This window comes from Mustela erminea, chromosome 6, assembly GCF_009829155.1.
Source record: "Mustela erminea isolate mMusErm1 chromosome 6, mMusErm1.Pri, whole genome shotgun sequence".
NCBI lineage: Eukaryota > Metazoa > Chordata > Mammalia > Carnivora > Mustelidae > Mustela > Mustela erminea.
This window is the reverse complement of record NC_045619.1, coordinates 58393235-58413770: the sequence shown is the minus strand read 5'-3', so window position 1 is coordinate 58413770 and position 20536 is coordinate 58393235. Positions and strand designations below refer to the sequence as shown.

The 20536-nt window shown below is 38.5% G+C and overlaps 1 protein-coding gene across 6 annotated transcripts in view; it reads left to right on the top strand.

Annotated features, from left to right (window-relative positions):
• The window catches only part of EPS8 (epidermal growth factor receptor pathway substrate 8), a 182212-nt gene extending 163797 nt beyond the window's left edge, over positions 1-18415 (top strand). For all 6 annotated transcript variants that reach the window (XM_032347430.1, XM_032347429.1, XM_032347432.1 and 3 more), the window contains 4 exons: positions 7022-7244; positions 13836-14016; positions 15260-15389; positions 17146-18415. In XM_032347430.1, the coding sequence (XP_032203321.1) occupies positions 7022-7244; positions 13836-14016; positions 15260-15389; positions 17146-17259 (648 nt within the window). In that variant the 3' untranslated portion in view covers positions 17260-18415. The remainder of the gene's footprint in view (positions 1-7021; positions 7245-13835; positions 14017-15259; positions 15390-17145) is intronic.
• Positions 18416-20536: the final 2121 nt, after the last annotated feature.

The following is a 20536-nucleotide window of genomic DNA, read 5'->3' as shown; positions in this document are numbered from 1 at the left end:
TCCTTTTAAACTTTTCAAAACTATTTGACTGTCTTCTAAAAATTTCTGGATGCAACTCTGAATACAGTGAAATGTATGTGGAAACATTATAGAAGCTGTGTGTGTATGTGTGTGTTTAGGTTAAGAGCCCTACTTTTAAAGGTTTTATTAAAAACAGTTTATTTTTTAACAGCTCCTGAAAACTTTGGGCTGAGCCCAACAAAACCGCCAAAATCTTGTAAAATTTTAATAAGTAGGTTTGACAATCTGCTATCTGGCATAAATCCTACTCTAAAAGAATTCCTGTTTTTCAAAGCATTTGTAACAAGCACACAATGACTAGATAAAGTAAGCTGGAAAAGAAGGACATCCTTGGAAATATATGCCAATCTGTTACCTTTATCTACAATATCTAAAGAAAAACTCCGTGGCTTATTTCAAAATGATAATAAAGGTCCCACATTATCTATGTCGATTCCAGTGATCTAACTCCCTAGCCTTTGAGAACTCCACTGGATTATAAACAAACCAAAAGCAATTCTGTGTCTTACTCATCTTTTTGTTCATTCACCTCCCAAATATTTATTGAGCACCAGCATCTTGCATTTGATGAAAAGGAAGACAGAAAGCCTAGCACTGAGCAGATCTTCCATAAAAGCTTACTGTCTGGAATCAGAACCTCCAACCCGTCTGTCACAGCTTTGCTCCTTTGTGCTTGGAGTATGACGAGCAGTGACCCTCTCCTTAGAAATGGATGACATACTTTTCCCCTGGTATCTTCTATTCATTGAGATCAAATTTGGAAGGAATTTAAAGAAACTACTTCTTGCAAAAACATTTTAGAAACCTGGACTGGGCTGCAGAAAGATACGTAGTGGTTAATTGCTTCGTTACTGGAGGTAATAGTATTACCTCCAAAGCAGAGCGTGCCAGGGGTCAGTGTTCATGCTGTGGGCCAGGCATTGTTTAAGGACTTCACAAATACTCATTCATTGAATTCCCACCACAAATCTAATGAAGTTAGGTACATTTTATGTATGAAGAAACCGAGGCATGGAAAAGTAAGTCACCCACAGTTACACAGCTGCGTGAAGCCAGGACTGGGACCTACAACTCTGGATTCAGAGCCCGTGGGGAATCAGGCTTAGAAAAGATTATATTCTCATTTTGTATATACATATGGTTCTCACTACATGAATGCTTCAGGGACATTTTCTCCGAATAGTTTTACCATACATTGTACTGTTATAAAAGTTATTCTGATAGTTACCATCCTCAGAATGGGATTTCTGCCTTACCCATCAATTCCTTGGATTTCATCAATTCTTCCTTTTTTTTTTTTTTCATCATTTAGGAAAATAATCCAAGTTACAGAGTTTACTTAGAAACTAGACATTTTGTGAGTGGTGGGAATAAGGGAATTACCTGTAAATTGTTCCATGTAGCATTGACAAGTCACCAACTTGGTGGAAATGCACAGTTGTGACTCTTCCTTTTTTATACCCCCGTGTGTCCTGTGAAGACTCATGGCTGTCCCCCGGGGTGGGGGTCGGGGGCCACAAGGGCAGCACTTGCCTTTGTTCACACACTTTGGGTTGGAGATTCTCTTCTGATAGCAGGGATGCTAGTACCTGGCAATAGAAGCCAGTAGGTGTTGAATTGCCACCTGAAGTCCCCGAGCGTCTAGGTTATTTAATATCCTCACATTTGGAGTGATTTTTAACAGCTCTGTAAAGACTGCCATTCCCACCAAATGTGTTTCCCCCATGGGTTCCACAAAATTTTAAAAATGAAAAGGAGGGAGGTAATGAAGAATTTATGAAAGATATGGTACATTAAAAAGATTTAGTGAATCTTTAGTGAATGTTTAGTGAACAGGGAAAAGGAAGTAGGTGCTTATGAGAGATTATGGAGAAATGGAGATAAATGACATACCTGTTGGTAACATTTTTGTTGTAGAGCATTCTAGGACTTTGTTGTATTTTAGCTGGGCAACAGATCGATATCCAGGGTGCTTTCTCCCCATGTGGAGTCTAGTTGCCACGTAAAGTTTCCTGATAATTCTTTTGACTTGATTCCCAGACCTCTGGCACTGTGACTGTTGAGCTGCTAGAGTTACCTTTTTGCCCATGTAGGTTCTCAGCTGTAGGGAAGCAGAAACTAACCCCTCCCTGCTATTATTGCTGGTGTACTCAACGCCTGGACTAAAGAAGTCTTTCATTTATTGTTTATTATTATTAAGTCTACATGCTTATTATTATTATAAATACTCTTACTCTACAAAGGGGCAAATAATTATGATTATCTGGTCATTATGGTCCTGTGAATTGAACAGAAAGCTTCTTGTCTTCTCTGTTTCCTAGCAAGGGATACTGTGATAATATGGAAAAAAGCCCCAATCTAGGTATTGATAGTCCAGGATTCTGGTCCTGGGTTCTGTCACTGGTGAGCTGTGTGGCCTTAAAGAAAACATTTTATTTTTCTGTGCCCCGGTTTGCTCAGCTGTGACGTGGAGGGGGTCGACAACTTTCATGATCTCCACAATCCGGTCTAGATATAAACCTTTGGTATTTTTCTCTATCCATGTTTAAGTAGCCCTAAATTAGAAATGGAAATATTTTCTGTGGGCGACTTTTAAACCACTAGCGGCACTAACTTCACCCCATGTTATGATTGCTCTGTTTTTCAAGCTCAGTCTGGAAATTCAGATACAGCTGGACAGACAGGGACCATTTTACTAAAGATGTTTCCATGTTCATTCCAGCAGACCAATTTCCTGATAATATTCATTCAGTTCTTTAAAATGTGTTTTTAAAAAAGTAGGTCATGTAAAAAAAAATTACCTTCTCAGTGATCCATACCAAAATACATACAACTGAAATTAATTGATGTCAAAGATTCTGTTTTTCATTTGACAGAGAGAGACACAGTGAGAGAGGGAATATGAGTGGGGGGAGTGGAAGAGGAGAAGCAGGCTTCCCGCCAAGCTGGGAGCCTAATGCGGGGCTCCGTCTCTGGACCCTGGGATCAGGACCTGAGCCGAAGGCAGACGCTTGGTGACTGAGCCACCCAGTTGCCCCTCAAATATTTTCTTTAAAATAGCCTAGCAGTAAAAGAAAAGGAGGGGGATAGATAAAAACAGATTGACAAAATGTTGGCAATGAGTATTCATCACAATATATGGTGTACTATACTATATGATGTACTATATATTTTATATTAGTATATTTTTAAAATTTTTCATAGTAAAAAGGGTTTTTTTTAACCCCCCAAAAGTGTGTTTTTAAAAATTAATGTCAGAACATTCTATTCATCTATTAATTAGAGGCACGGTTTTTAGATAAGGATGCTTACTCTTCCTCTACCTTACGTGTTGACATTTTCCCAAGATTTCTTGTAACAATTTGAATAGTCTTCTCCATCTCTTGTCTCTTGCGTGCTGTCTCTCTATAGCTCTGTACATGTTATGTAGGTAGAGATGACCCTATATGGTTACTATTTGTATATAGTAATGCCTGACAAACATGCACATGTACAAAATTATAAAATTTTATTTATACCACTTACAAGCTTAAACCTAAAGCTCACTAAAACACACCTTGATGTATATTTCCTTTTGTAAAGTCAGCTTTTAAAGAGGAATTAGCCTTATATTTAATCGGCTTTAATTGTATTCTTTATAAGTTGTAAGAGTAAGATGAACCCATCTTAATATTTTAAAAATACTCTAATATACAAATAGTTACTGAAATACTCTATAGTGTTTATACTGTAGCATGATTCTATGTAATTAGTTTCCACGGCTAGATAAGAATGATGGAAATTAATTATATATTTACAAGCATCTTCACTGGTTGATTTGCGGGCAGGTAATTTTACTGTCAAAAACTAATTGGCTCATATGTTCTGATATCTGATGTGAACTGTAATTGATATTATTTTAGTTCCATCTCCTGTGTTAATTTTCTCATTTGATGTGATTTGCTCCATTTTCCTAATAGCAATTACTTGGCGAGCTGTCAGAGGTAACCCACATTTGTTCCCTCATGGCACTTCTTTTTAATATCATATTTTGGATTCAATTTCTGGACTTAACACCCTCCAAATGTTCCAGCTGTGCCTCCCCCCCCCCTCCACTGCAGAATTCCAAAGAAACCAAATTTAAAGGAAGAATGTTAGGTTAAATTTTTAAGAACAGTTCCATTTCAATGGCTTTGTTAGGCTTGCTTGCATAACTTCCCCTCTGAAGCAGTATCTTGCATGAATCAAGAGCTTATCTCTGAATAACTTTCTTTAAGCCTAGAGAATTTCAGCTTTAGTGGCTAAAGAAAAGTGACTCATTCTACCTTAATTATCAGTAAGAAAGTACATTTGCCATGGGGTCTAGTAATTCTGACTCCTTTCAGAGAAACAGAAGACAAAGAGAAAGAGATTTTGTTTTAAACAGAACTTTAAATATATTTCTGGGAAATAAAAGGCAAGAGTTCAAAGGGCGACAGTCCCTGTACAGAAGTTGGTCCCCATCAAGGTGACCAGTCATGCCGGTTTGCTTACAGCTGAGGGCTTTTAAGGATGTGGGATTTTCAGTGTAATACTTGGAAAGTCCTGGGCAAACCAGAAAGAGTTCAGTCAGGATTTTGGGGGGTCAGGATGTAGAGCTTCAGCACTCGGTTCAGGAGAAGAAAGTTCAGGGTGTAGTTCTGCTCTCCAAGACTTCCCATAATATTGAGGAGCCATCGATTTGGATCTACCTCCAACCAAAAATAACCAAGAGACAAATAATGAAGGGGGGAGCAGTGACAGGGTGGTAGGCGAAGGGGAGCGGAGGACTGGGAGGGACACAGAAAAGTGATTTCAGGAGTCCACACTGACCTTCCACTTCCTCCGTGCCAAGAATGAGGAATCGGTTTCCCCGGAAAAGCCTTGGTTGCTGTTTCGGGGCAGGTTCTAGTGATTTGAGGAAACACTTGCCTCCCCCTTTCATTCCATGGGTTGGAAACATGAGGCAGGAAGAAAGGACCAAGAAAAGGGGAAAATATGCAAGTAAATTCGTGACAAGTTTTCATATGGTTTCCCTTTAATCAAATATGTGTGTTTTAAGCCTCTTGTTCTCTTAGGTCACGCAGCTAAAATTGCATGATAGAGCAATGCCAGAGGAATGAGGCACAAGATTTGGTGAGCCTGTCTCGAGGCTCAGTGGTGACAGTCACACACAGCACATACCCCATTTTTCACAGTTGTATTGATGGATGGCAGAACACTGGCAGCTCTTGTTTTTATGAATGCAGGAAAATTGGCATCCTATCATGGAGTGCGGAGCTGCTGGCATTGTTGGTTTGTTTAAGCTCTAAAAACAATAACATAAATGGACACTTTTGAGATCCGGATGTGAGAATTCACTAACCTTTTATGAAATTACATATGCAAAGGATATTTTTGTCACGGGAACATTGCATATACATTAATCAGATGACTTTGGTGTGTGCTAAGTATGATATTTTGGTGATCTTTGCTGTACTTTGGTTGTTTTTAAATATCTTATTGGCCCAAATATAGGAAAGTTGTTTTATGGGAAGTAATAATAATAAAAGTCTATTATTGAATATATTAGGAGTGTTTGTAGGCCTCCAGTGCTGAGTGGGTCAGTAGTCTCTGTTTCTAGCCCATCTAACTTCCTGGAGAGCACTTAGGAATCTTACCCTCTATTACTTCCCTGCCTCTTCCCTTCCCCCTCCTGTCCTCTCTTCAGTATCTAACATCATTAGAAACCCTTCTTTCACTTCTCCTCGGGCCTGCTTCATACCTTTCCGACTTTCTTCACCCACTGGCTGGCGAGTGGTAGTTTTTAAAGAAACAGCAGAGAAGAACCAGGATTTCTTCCCATACCGGTTTCCACAGGTGTTACTCATTTGCTGTGAAGACAGCTACAGTGATGGTGTGATTTTTGGTTGTTTTTGTTTGTTTGTTCTGTTTTTGAGTAATGATTTGATTTTAAAATGGTGTGTGTGTTGTGTATTTTTATATTTTTCATCTCTGTGGAAATTGGGGAGGCATCTTCTAAAATCAGTGTTACCTTATATTTGGGCCAATTTAGGAATTAGAAGTAAATACTGTTCTAACCAAAGGACCAGATTACCAAAAGGCCTGTTAATTTTGAATATTAGCATAACTAAAATTGCGCTAGTGCTGTATCTAAATTTCACCTAAATTGTAAGTCATTGTTCTGTATATTTGATTCTACTAAAAAACACCAAAACCAAAAAATAACCAAAAGCTGCCTTTTGGGAATTTGGAACTTGTTACAATGCAATTATCTATCAGTTAAAATTATTTTGTTTAAAGTTTTAACTCTTCTGTGGAGTTTAATAGGGAATATACAAAGAGACAGTTTTCTAATACCCTAACAATTATGATTTAGAAATTACTGAAAGTTATTGTGTATTTTGACACATTCACCTTTCAGAAAGTGTTATGACTTGAAAAAATTAATAGCATTTTAAAATTATTTATTTATATTAAAACATAGTCCTTTTATCTGCTGAGATATTATCCTTTTTCTTAACAAACTACGTGGAAGCAGCATAATTAAACATTATTTAATCTAGCATACTTTAAAACTAAGGAGTAAGTAATGCTTTATGTTACTGACATTTAAACTTCCAGTGTAATTAGAGGTTAATATTGATGGAAATTATAAAATAATCATAATCTTTTGACCTACCCTGGTCTTATGTCATTCCAAGTTCAGATTTTATTTTTTTTTACATTTATTACTATTACTAATACTACTATTTGCTATTGATATATCTTTTGACTTCTTAATTTACATTTTGAATTTGAACAAATATGTAGAATATTTAAAAGATGACTTTTAATCATCATTGTATCATAAAAGATCAGAGGGTGTGCGCACACACAAATTATTATGAATTTGCAGGTGAGTTTACAAATAAATAGCCAGCAATGTCCTGTCAAGTATATACTGTTTCCTAGCCTAGGCTTTATAATTTTGCCATTTCAAATTAATGATTTGTCTTTATAGAAACAAAGGATGGAGTATGGTCCCCGACCAACTGACACTCCATCTGCTCCGTCACCTCCTCCAACACCGGCTCCTGTTCCTGTCCCGCTTCCTCCTTCCACTCCAGCACCTGTTTCTGTGCCAAAGATCCCGGCAAATGTCACTCGTCAGAACAGCAGTTCCAGCGACAGCGGCGGCAGCATCGTGCGAGATAACCAGAGACACAAACAACTTCCCGTGGACCGTAAGTTTCCGAGGGAGGCAACAATTTGCAGTTTCTCCCGTGAACGAGAAGCACCGCTAAGTAAAATATTGTTGGTTCTACGGGTACTAAACATTATTAAATATAAATACTGACCCTTTATACCTGCCCTCTACTTCATGGATTGCAAACACTTTCATCTAGTTTCTTGTCCTTCAGGTAATTCTAAGAAGCGGGAACTTCTCTCCACTGTTTCATTGTGTATATTCATACACATATCCCAATCTATTGTGGTGGTTGAATATGGATTCTGGAGCTGAACATACTTGAGTTGGTAGAGTGAAACACCACTTAGCGCCACTGACCTTCAACAATTTAATAATCCTCTCTCCACTTCCATGTTCGAACAGTGAGGGCAAATGATGGCCTCTTCTTCATAGCATGATTGTGAGGATTTAGTGAGGTTAGTACATATAAATCATTTAGATCAGTCGTTCTCACCCAGAGATGGTCATACCGCCTTCCCGGAGGGAACATCCGGCATTGACTGGAGGAATGTTTTGTTCACAGCCAGGTGGATGCTGCTGGTATCTAACAGGTAGAAGCCAGGGCTGTTTAGCAACATCCTACAAAGAACAGATCGGCCCCCGACAACAGAATTATCTGCTCCAAAATGTCAGTGATGCTGAGGTTGAAAACTTTGATTTTTGACCAATATGACTAATAATGCAGTTCACAACGCAGAGTACTAACCACTATACGATCACGGCCAATAATGAGCAGTTTAAATATTTGCTGCCATCATCATCAGAATCATCATCATGGTTTTCCTGCTCCTCTTCCTCATATTTGCGACACACACACACACACACACACACACTCACTTAACACAATCAGCCTGCCAATACCAGTTTCAAATTTTCCCTCCAAATTCAGGTTTTATTCGCTTTACACTTCAACTTCATATGTTCATAACACTAAGTTTGATGTGTTACATAAATAATTTCTGTGAAAAACCAGATTTTAGAAAGCTGAAAGGACACTGTGGCAAACTTTGGATTATCCTTGTTTATACTGTTGAACAGCAGTGTAGGAAATTTGAAATTTGAAAGGAATTCTAGGACAATTTTTCTTATTTTATCTTCAAATTATGTTTGTATATATATTATAAAATTACCTTGCTTTACCTATCCTGGACATGTAAACATTCTTGGAAAATTAGAGCCAGGAAGATAACTTCTTCAATATGTATGTATGCACATGAACGTGCAGGTATGCTTATGTATAAAGCATGTCTTTTGGTCTTTCAATGTGGCGTCTCCTAGGGCTCAGTTCTGGGCTCTTCCCGCCATATAAACTTAACTTTTACTGTCAATGATCAATCTGTTTCCATCTCTTTTAATATTATCCATATTGGTAGAGAAGGAATGACTCCCAAATTTGTCTTCTTATCAAATCTCATTTCTGCCATTCAAATACAAGTGTTGAACTATTATTTTTTTAAAGGTTTATTTATTATTTTAGTGGGGGGAGGGGTAGAGGAAGAGGGAAAGAAAATCTCCAGCAGACTCCCCCTGAGTGCAGAGCCCGAGGTGGGGGTTCACCTCCTGTCCCAGAGGTCATGACCTGAGCTGAAACCAAGAGTCAACTGCTCAACCCACTTAGCTACCCAGGCACCCCTGAACTATTAACTTTAAAGCTGACATTGGATGGTTAGATTCTAAAGTAAATACCGAATCTTTTACTTCCATTTTCATCTGACATTTTTCTCATCTCAATAAGTCATAACTGCATCTATTCAGTTGTGGTCATTTTTTGATAAATTTTTAAATTTTAAAAGAAGATATGTATATTAGTGTTTAGTTGTTCTAGAAATCCTGGCTAAATGCAATAAGCATTAGTCTACTTTTATACCTTATTTTCTTCTCCGAAATAGAGCTGATTTATCATCTTCTTATCCATATCCCAGTCTTGCCAAAAAGTAATGGAAAAGTGAAGCTTTAGAGAAATGATTAATTGTGCAGCAAAAACAACTGTGCGTGTGAGAATGTGTAAGTGTGTAGAAGTATGCTGTGCTACTAAATTTTCTTAAATGTTTGTGTATTTTTTTAAAAGATGTTTTTATTTTTTTCAAAGACATAGTTTTGAGATGAGAAAGTTCTGTAAATATTTTTATTGATTTCCCTAAGGAAAATTTCCCTCTCAGAAATGACTGTTCTTTTTTTCATTTTTACCACAAGTTTATAACATCTCCCTTCCTTGATACGTCAGCACAGTAATCTTTGACACTGCAGTACTCTTTCCAGGCCTAGATCAGAGTTCATAGACATCTAGTCCCCGTTTGGAACAGTCTGTGGGTTGGGACAGTTTGTTCTTTGTCCTAGTCTGAGAAACTAAGAATAACCTAATGGGAAAGGGGCATAGTTTGAACACTTCAAAGATAGAGAACTCTCCTGATAATTGTGACTCATCATTTTTGAATCTGTTTTTCATAAGTAAAAGGGTAGCATTGGTATATAAAACATATATATCTCTCCCTGAATTAAATCTGTACTTGTTTCTTTGTTAACAATAAAAGTTTACATTTCCCTACACAAAGTTCCCTTTTAAAGATAACTCAGAAGCATAGTTTCATATTAACTAAATGTATTTCTTTTTATAAAATGCTTATTTTCATGATAGTTTTTTCCTGAGCAAGCACGTTTTTGGAGAATGGTTTTTCTAAATGAACATTGGGGCTTCTCAATAGTCTTTTAGAACCAAACAGACATATTTAAATGTACATTTGTCAATCTCCAGATTTCTCTCAAAATAAGCCTTTTAGACTTCCTACATTCTCTGCTTACTACCTAGACTTCTGGTAAAAATAAAATGGAAGGAACTGGAAAGTGATACTTACTCAAAAAAAAAAAAAAAGTGATACTCCAAAGAAAAGAGTTACCAAATAGCCTTAAAAGGGGAAAAAGGCAACATGCCTGTTTTTTAAAATGTAACAGGTAGCGAGAGTGAGAGAGAGAGAGAGAGAGAGACAGGCCTATTTAAGCTGGCTGCTTGGAGTCATGAGTCAAATAAGCTATTCAAATTGGTTTATCACAGGATTCAAAAAGGTTCTCTTATCACTTTAGAAGATACCAATGCTTCAGGTATTTTGCATTTCTTCCACTTCCTTTGAAGTGTTAGTCCTTTTATTTGGGTTTAATCTTTTGTAATCAGAAGTGTTATTTCAGAAAGAGGTGTAACGTCAGTTTGCTTTGTTACTGTGTGCTAGAACATTGGAAATGGAAACCAGAAGCCCAGAGCACAGCAGAGGAGGGTTTTTTACTCTTTGGAAAGTTATGCTGTGAACTAGAGGTGATCATGCAGGGTCTACGTTCATAGATAAGAAAATAAATCTTTTAGGGTGGTGATACTCTGTCCGTTTTACACCTTTGAGACATCCTCGTATTCTGTGTGGCAGTCTGAAGTGAATTAAAAAAGCGAACTAGTGAAATGCATGCTGTGTGTCACTTAAATGAGCCAGTCAGCAGCGCTCTCTCAGGCTCTCTCGGCCTTCATCTCTCCTCTTGCTGTCTTTTGACTTCTCCAGGTTTCCTGAATATCTAAGGCTTTAAAAAAATTAGACTGAAAGAACTATTTGGTTATTTCACATTTTTATTTATTTCTCAAGGACACCAAACACTCTGAAATGTTCTCCCTGAAAAAGAAAAGAAGGGAGGAATGAAAAGAAAAAAGACAAAAAAGATCATGAAAGAGTTGTCACAAAAAGCTCCCTTAGTGGCCTGGTCATTGCCACTTGCCGAGCTAATTAGTTAACTGAATTACTATATCAGTTCTCTACTTAAAGATTATTTACAAATAATGTGTGTGTGCATATATATAATAAGTATATTATGTATGTAATTATATAGAATGTGTATGTGTATATATATGTTTTAATACACAAGTACATTATTCTCTTTCCCCTACATTAATTTCTTCCCCATTTTTCTCATAAAGATATTTGCATATACATCTTTCCCATAAGCATAAAATGGGTTGGGGAGAGCGATAATGTATAAGTTGATCGAAGGTAGTTTCAGTGACTTTGATCGTAAAGCAGCCATGAACTGAAAATCAGGAAATTTGAGTTCTAACTAAATTCTGCTAAAACTGTGATTTCAACAGATCTCTTGTGGCCTCCATTTTCTTTGCTCTTTCTTTTAGGGGTTTGTATATGATGCTTTTCAAAGTCTCTCTCACTGAAAACCTCAGCAGAATGCCTTAGTCATTCATTTATTCAGTGAATATTTATTGAGTCCCTACCCTGTTCTAGGTATTTCAGGTAAAGAAAACAAAGCAACCACAAATCTGTTTTCAGGTATAGATTTTGATGAAAGGAAAGAGGTAGATGATTGAGTTGATAGGGAATATTATAAGTGGTTTTGGAGAAAAATAAAGCCATGTGGATTGGAAGTGCTGATGGGGAGGGAGTTGCAATTTTAAATGTGGAAATTCTAAAGGAGGGGAAGAGTGAGTCAAATGGATTCATAAGGGAAAAGCATTCTAGGTACAGGCCCTTAATTTTGAAGAGCACCAAGGAAGCTGTTAGCTAGAGCAGAGGTCTTCAAGAGCAGTAGAGTTACCTCAGAAAATGGTCATCTAAGGCCTTTTACTGGGAGTACTTTGTATTACTTGGAAAGGCTTAGAGCCGGAGAGTTGCATTATCTGACATACATTTTAAAAAGATCACGTTAGCTTTTCTATTGAATACAGAAGAGCAAGGGGTGCTGTGGTCGAGAGGAGAAGGAAGGCCACCTGTGACTAGGTTGGTGGCTCAGACAGAGCTCGTCACAGAAAAAATGGAGTAAAGTGGCTAGATTTTTGGTATGTTTTGATGATAGGCCTAATAGAGTTTGCTGATGATTGGGTATAACAGAGGCCAAAGAGGAGTCTAGCAGAGCTCCGTGGCATTTTGCCAGAGAAACTGAAGAAATGGAATTACCATCAACTGAGCTGGGAAATATAGCATAAAAGCAAGCTTCAGGAAGTGGTTCAGATTTGGACACGTTCTGTTTGAGCTATCTAATAGACATCTGAGTGAATATTATCAAGTAGACGGTTGGCATATATGGGTCTAGAGTCCTGAGGAATGGTCTGGACTGGAGAAATAATTTGGGGAGTCATCAGCTTTTAAACGGCAGAGCGATCATTAATGGAGTGAGTGCTGGCAGAGGAGAGGTTCCAGGATTGTGCCCTTACTGGGCAGAAGAGAAGAATCAGAGAAGGATACTGAGAAGGAGAGGCCAGTGAGACAGGAAGAAAATCAGGTGAGTGTGGTGTCCTAGAGGCCACAGGAAGAAGGGATTTTAAGGAACGATCTTCTTCGTCATTTGTTGCCAGTAGGTTAAATGAGATGGTAACTAGGAACTGACCATAGGAATTTAGCAAAATGTGGTGGAGGGATGGGGCCCAAGGCCCATTTTTTTAGCCATGAATTCAAGAGAAAATTGGAGAACAAGAATGGGAGTTAGTGAGTATAAACAACTTTTCATGAAGTTTAACAAGAAGGGGAGCAGAGAAATGGGTAGTAGCTGAGAGGGACATGGGGTCAAGAAAGGGCTTACAGGGAAGAGGAAAGATATCAAAATAATACAAAATGTGTTTGCGTGCTGATGAAATGACTCAGTAAAAGAGGAAGATGGATAACCTAGATTAAGTAGAGAAATTACTGTTGAAATATTTAAATAGGCAGAGGAGATGGGAAATATGCACACGTAGAGGGGTAGGCTTTAGGAGTGTAGAAACCGTTGATCCATAATGTAGTAGGAAGGGAGGAAGAGGAGGGAGGCAGAGTGCGAGGGGAAAGTGCCAGTAGTCAAGGAGAACCACTGAGGGAACTTAATGGAGGTTCTCTTCTAACTTCTTTATTTTGTTGGACATTAGGAAAGTGAGATCATCAGTTCCAGGTGGGAACTGGGGAATGAGTGTTGGAGGTTTGCAGACAAAGAAGAGAGTACATGCGCATCTAACAGTGGGCAGCAACGTGGCCTAGGGCTGATTCTCAACCTGAATCTTGTGGACACGGGGCGGTATAATTCTCTGTGGTAGGAGACTGGCGTGTACCTCATAGAATGTTTTATGCAGCCCTGGCCTCTCCCCACGACATGATAGTTGCGTCCTTTCTCCTCCTCCCCTCTACTTGTACCATCCAAAAGTGTGTCCAGCCATTGGCAGATGTCCCTGGGATCAAAATTACCCCCACTTGTTACCATGGACCTAAGGAAATGCAGTCTGATTGTCAGGAAACAGCAGCCTGGTTGAGGTTCATATTCATGAATTTAACATGAGATCATTCAGCATTGTTGTGTTATACTCACTGTGCAGGTGCAGGCACAGAATAAGTAGAAAGTTCGATTTAACAAGGGTTGGCATTTTGCCAGGTGAGTACAATGAAGAGAGCAGAGAAGAGCCAAGGAGTGATTTTAATAATTGATCATGGAATTTGTTCTGGGTGAGGATGACAGTGAGGAAAGATGGTAGGAACACTAGATTATAAGTTCTTTTGGGGTCAAAGGATTTGGGGCATTGGGGTTCTAGCAAGTGTGACACATGCTACGGGTTTTCGAAACTAACCTACCCCATGCTGATGTGCAGGAAGGAAATCTCAGATGGAGGAAGTGCAGGACGAGCTCATCCACAGACTGACCATCGGTCGGAGCGCCGCCCAGAAGAAGTTCCACGTGCCACGGCAGAATGTGCCAGTTGTCAATATCACGTATGACTCCACACCAGAAGATGTGAAGACGTGGTTACAGTCGAAGGGGTTCAGCCCTGTGTAAGTCTCTCTGGGAAGACTTTGCGTTTCTGTATGTAACATATGCCTTACTTTCAGTGTGGTGGCTAAGATGTCACACATGACTCTTTAAAAATTTGGGGAGCCCAGACTGCATTTGTTCCATGCTCAGGAAATAACTATACATATTTGTAGCTTAAAAAAAAATGGAATCAGTTGTAACTATAATTTGGTGTTACCCTGTTTTCTAGTTAATAATGACTACATACTGGTGGTTCCTGAAGCAAACCATCAGGAGCTTTGAAGCGGTAGCGTTCTTTCCCCCTCATCTGGTCACTCAGGGTAGAACTAAGGTGTTAGCTGGACTCCCCAGATATTAGAGGGCATAGAGCAGAATGTTCTGCTGCAGGATATAGATTCTCAACCAAATAAAAAACAGATAAATTACCTATTATATATTATAATGTAATAGAGCTTTTCCCTTAGTAAGCCCATTGTTGGGTAAGCCCGACAATTCAATTTATCTATAATCTAAAAATCTGAAAATACTTTACGTGTATTTGATACAAGGAACTATTTCAGTCATACATATTTAAGAGAATTTTATAAACTTCATATACCCACATGACTGAAAAATGAGATATATTGATTAGTCAGTTGCCTGGTTAGAAAGTTATGTGTTCCCCCTATGAAACACCATATTTCAGGGAATTGGTACTCCACAATAATGATACTAAGTACAATTGGCTCCTTTTTGATACTTCATAATCATCTTCTATAGCCTCAGGGTCCTCATCATGAAAGTCCTTTGTCACTGCTCTGAATAAGCACTGTAGTACCATTTTATAAGAGTTTTGTTATTTGGAACACTTAGAAAAGAGAGGTTATGGCAGGACCAGAATCTTTCTTCCTTTGTTTTATATATATAAATATAAATTTTTAAATTTTATATATAAATATATATACTTTATTATTTTATATATAAATATATATAAAACAAAAGAAGAAAGTCAATTAATTAATTTATTATTTATTTATTATTTAAGTTATTTATTTATTTAACTTTTATTTTGAGAGAAAGAGCATGAGCTGGGGGTGGGGAGGGGCAGAGGCAGGTTCAGTGCCCAGTGCAGAGCCCGATGCTGGACTCAGTCCCCTGACCCCGAGATACTGACCCGAGCCAAAATCAAGAGCAGGACGCTTAACTGGCTGAGCCACCTAGGCACCCCTATCTAGATAATATTTTTAATGTTGTATTTCTCTTTCTTTCTCCTGTGCTTTTCAGGACTGTCAATAGTCTTGGAGTATTAAACGGTGCACAACTTTTCTCTCTCAACAAAGAGGAATTGAGGACAGTCTGCCCTGAAGGGTCCAGAGTCTTTAGCCAAATCACTGTACAAAAAGCTGCATTAGAGGTATGACTTGTCAACCTAAGTTGGTGTTTGCATTAATTAAGAGTGTGCACTGCAAATTGAAAGCTCTGAAATCAGCTGTTTATGTCCATAGTTGTCAATTTCCCTTTCATACAGAGCTGAATTAAATTTGACTCCACTTTTGTAATTGATCACAGGAGACCATCCATGACCATTTGCAGTAGATTAATTTATCATAAATGTTCCTGTAACATGAAGCTTGGAGCATATGCTTTTGGGCATTTAATGAAAAGCCTAATGTTCTCATTTTATATGCATTAACTACTTCTGTAGTAATTTAAATTTTGACACAGTAATGGACATTCACTTCTGAATGAGTAAATGCCTTAAGAGGTCAGAATTTTTGCCTGTTCTTAATATTTAGTTTGAAGATTCTTGTAGGCCAGTGGCTATAAGGTCTTAAAACCCTGGCTGTGGGTCTTAGGTCTTGTTATATATCTAAATAATCAGAGAGAAAATATTAGGTAATATTCATTGAAAAGAGAGTGCTGAAGAATAAATATTTAGTCATAATTGTCGGTGGGAGAGGAGGAGAGGAAATGTTTTCTAGATGGAATATCCTTAAGCTTCCTCCTCCTACTCTTCTTAAAATGGGCTCTGTAAGGGTAGTAGTTTCACTATTATATCTCATAGCTCTTAATAGCTTTCATGATACTTCCACTCAACTGAAAGAATATTGGCTTTGGTGTAAAATTGATACGTAATTTCCCCTAGCCAGTATATCCTCTAAATTCAACAGTGAAATAACTCACAGTGAAATAGCTTCATGCATGCAACCTTGTAACTACTGTCAGAAGAAAGTTTATTTCCTTGGAAATTTGTCCTATAACATTGATCTTGGGAGTTCTATATTAGGTGGATCTTGGGCGTGTCCTGGATCAGGCTTTCCATATATTGAATATGAGTAAGGATTGTATCTTTTCTAAGACAGTTTTTTTTTTTTACCATTATACATTTTAACTTTATTGAGAGTATATAAATTTCCTTCTCAAGGGTACGAGAGAAAGTTCCAAAACTCCTGAATTCCTTTGTGTCAGATTGCGTATAATTTGCCCTCACCTCCCACTTCCTCTTGGTCTCTTCCTTCAGTTGCTCTGGATATGAACCAGGGTTCTTTATCTTCCTCAACTGCCCTCCCACCACACCCTTCTCTTGCATCTAGTCCATCTTTTAGATGACTCACCTGGCTTGCCAGAAACTTCCACCGATGAGAGCAGAATAATCAGGGTGCACGGGCTTAGTAGGAAGAGTGTGGCAAGGAGAAAAGCTAACATGAGGTCAGAGGGTCAGAGCCTTCCTGTATTCTGGAAGGAGCTTGCTGTACCCTGAGCCCAGTCTTTGAGCTTAATTTAGAATCCCCTAAGGGTAGATGAGTATCTTGCTCAACTTCAGAAGGTTCTTTGATAACTTGCCATCATATTATGCTTATTGTACACATATCTTATTTCTCCCAGGGAATCTGGAGCATTCCATATACATTATTGATTTATTTTTATCATGGCCGAGTGAAAGGCATGGTGAATGAATTGCCTTAAGACACAATTCATAAATGAAAAGTGATTACTGTGATGTATTAGTGAAGTCCAGAAGCATCACTTTATAGGAAGGGCAGCCTTCTTCTCCCCAAGAGATAGTTGGAGAAAAACAAAGGACTCTCTTATCCTGACCCATTGCATCACATGACCCTCAGCCTGCACAATCCCATAACCATCTTGTCTGAACCATGTCTATTTTTCAGGATAATAGTGGCAGCTCCGAGTTGCAAGAGATCATGCGAAGACGGCAGGAGAAAATCAGTGCCGCGGCCAGTGATTCAGGAGTGGAGTCTTTTGATGAGGGGAGCAGTCACTAATTTGTCTTTAAACTCCATTTAAATCTGTGGCATTATTCCAATGTGCTTTGTTTTAAGAAGCCATGAAGGGAATGTCAGATTCTTATTTCTCGGAATCCCTAAGTTATGGCCATAAAGAAACAATGCAAACATAAAGTAAGCATAGGCCCATTATTTTTATTAAAACTGAATAATTTAAATAGATGTTTTGCCCTCGGGGAATATTTTTGCCTGCTTTACCAAGGTGAGGGTTCTTTTATTGGATTAATTATTTCAACCCCTATCTCAGTGTGTAAGCAGGCACCTTCTGACAGTGGTGAATTTATTTACTGCAGCAAAACAAAGGTATTTCCCGTGATTTAAAATCTAAATAATTTAAGTTTTCCCCATGACCCTGGTGTCTGTCATTCAGAGCATAGCTTACTTTAGAGTAGCCTCTGCTTACTGAGGTCTCTTCTTTGACATACTCAATGATAGAATATTTAGATTTATTTAAAGTTCTTCATGCCAACCGTTTTTGTTTTTGTTTTTGTTTTTTAAATCAAAACATTTAATGGACTGTAGAATACAACAAGGCCTTGGACATGCAAATACAGATTTATGGAGCATTTCCAAGACAAGTCACTTGTCATGGCTCTGTTGATCACAATTCCTTGTATGGCCTGTATTTTGATTTAGTTTATGTTCCGCTTATTATCTATACTGTGTTCTTATATATGAGAAAGCACAAGTGGAAGAGAGGTCAGATGCAGTCAAAATGCGTCCCAGAAGGTCCTGCGTTGGTGTGCGTTACAGTGTTTTCCTTAATGAAGGCCTCAGTTCTGAATATTGATAAGAGTAGTTAAATGGATATTGGGGCCACTTCATGTGTTTATCTGTGTCAAGTTTTTCTGGTAATAAGAAACACTTAATTTACACATATTTTAATCCTGTGAAAGATTCTAGATAGAGAAAAGAAAGATACTTAACCTTCAACAAATGTTATTTTTGGAAACACAATTTTTGTCATTAAATGTTATATTATTTCACATATATAAAACAGATGTTATGTAAGAATGTTGTATATTTTAACATAAATCCATTTAGAGAGATTATCTAGATTCATTAATTTTCATAGTGCCTTTTTCACATGAGTCAGCTGGAAAGTCTGCAATAAACAGTATTTGCTGTATGGTAATAAATGGCTTCTGTCTTATTGGCAAAAGAGATGTTTTGGTATGTAGACTATGGACCAGGGTTGTGCGGAATGGGGAAAAACAGAGGCCCACTGTTTATTTATTTATTTATTTATTTTTAACTGATTTCTAGTACTGTTCAGCATCTAGTAAGAGCTGGTCTCAGGGTAAAAACAAATGTATGACAGCACTTAGGATTACTAAGTGCTTCCACAGAAATGCTTCCTTAGGTATCTATAGTAACTGTGTGAGCTATATTTTATAGACAAGGAAACGACCTCCTAGGGTCTCATTCCCCCCCAAATTATGAGAGATAGGGAGTTGCTAATCTTCCCTTAAACGATGCCCCTCGGACAAAGTGAAACAAACACGAGAATGATGAAGGTCACTCTAGATCTTTTCCATGCCCTAAGCACTCGACACGCATTTATAACTTAGCCTTTACTGAAAGTCTCTGAAAATATAGGGATAAGACTCGAGAAAATAGAAGAGTTAAAATAGCCTGAATGAAATGTGACATATATGATATTAAAAGAATTGATGTAATTTATAAAGATGTCATTATGCTATGAAATTCCAATGGAAAATAGCACAGTGGTGGCGATGACAGAAAGCAGTTGCTTTCTTCAGGGCTGTGGGGACAAAGGGAAGAGATGGGATTCTCAGAATTTAGAATCTCGAGGGAGAGGTACTGCGGAGTTCGGATCCAGACATCTGGGGAGTTCGGTCCCTGGTACCTGAGAAGTTTAGAAGAAAGACCCCAGAGCTGGTAAAGAAACCTCTGAGAAGGAGGCATGGCCTTCCTAGTGCTGTGACCTCAGGAATTCAGAGAAGGATACAGACAGACCTCAGGAGACCATGCCAGCCAGCTGGTTTTCAGACTTCTGTGAGGGCGTGATGAGGCTGCTCTGGGGAGGGCCGGAAAACACAAACTGGTAACTGGAGCCTACTGGGGGTCAGCTGCTACTTACAGAGTGAAGAGCTATTATTCGGGTGATGATAATACGAGCCGGAAGTACGACCGAAGGGAGCAGGTGCCTTGTTCCCCTCTAGCTTCCCATCTCCCCACAGCATACTCTTTGGGCAGAATCTGTTGGGAACACACCTGACAAAGCTCCAGATCACAAAGCTGAGAATAGAAGGATGGATTTGAAAAAGCTCAGTAACCAACCCATTCTAATTCTGGCTAATCTGTATACTTTAACTTTTCTACACGTATTTGAGATTCCATACAGTCCTCTTTAAAACTTCATACTTTGGCCTAACAAGAGGTAATCATCCTTCTCTTTTATTTAAATGGCATTTAATAGACTTGGTTAAAAAGGCAAAAAACAAAACAAAACAAAACAAAAATGCTGAGATATCAGAGAGGTAGTCAGGATAGGAAGCAGCCTCCTTCTCTCGGGCTAGGGGAGCAAAGGGATGGTTTGGGTTTATCAGTGTGTTAGAAGCCTGGGGGAAGGGCCCTAGAAAGCTTGGACCCAGAACCCTGGGGGAAGTGCTGGTGTTGGTGCTGGTGTCTCAGGAGCACAAAGGAGAGATGCCCTGAGGAGCGGGAACAGAAAGCTTTGAGGAGAGGATTCTGGACCTCTGAGAGGGTGTCCTGTTGCTGGTTCTGAAAATGTAGGGGGGTGGAAACTAGAAACTAGAATCACTTGCTACTCAAATAATTGCTGCTGCCAAAGTTGAGAGCTCTTCACTGGTGTAAGTGAAGCTTACTGGTGTAAGTGAAGTGTAAGTAAGCTCTTCCCTGATGATGGCATAACCTTTGTGTAATTTTCTTCTTGTTTCTTGGGATTATGGGATTACAGTTTTTATTAAACTAGGCAAAATGTTGAGCAATTATTACCTCTTCTGGTCCTCCCTGCCTTTCTACCATTGAAAGGGTCCAATTGCATGTGTATTAGGCCATCTAAAGTTTCCCCAAGTTCATTAATGCTCTGTTAATTCTTCGCCCAGTCCTCTTTCTCTGTGTTTCATTCTGGGTGGTTTCTGTTGCTGTCTTCAGGTTCACTACTCTTGTCTTCTAGAATTTCTAGTCTGCTTTTAGTCTCTTCATCTCAGACGTTAGAGTTTTCATCTCTAAAAGTTTGATTTGATACCTTAAAAACCTTCCATGTCTC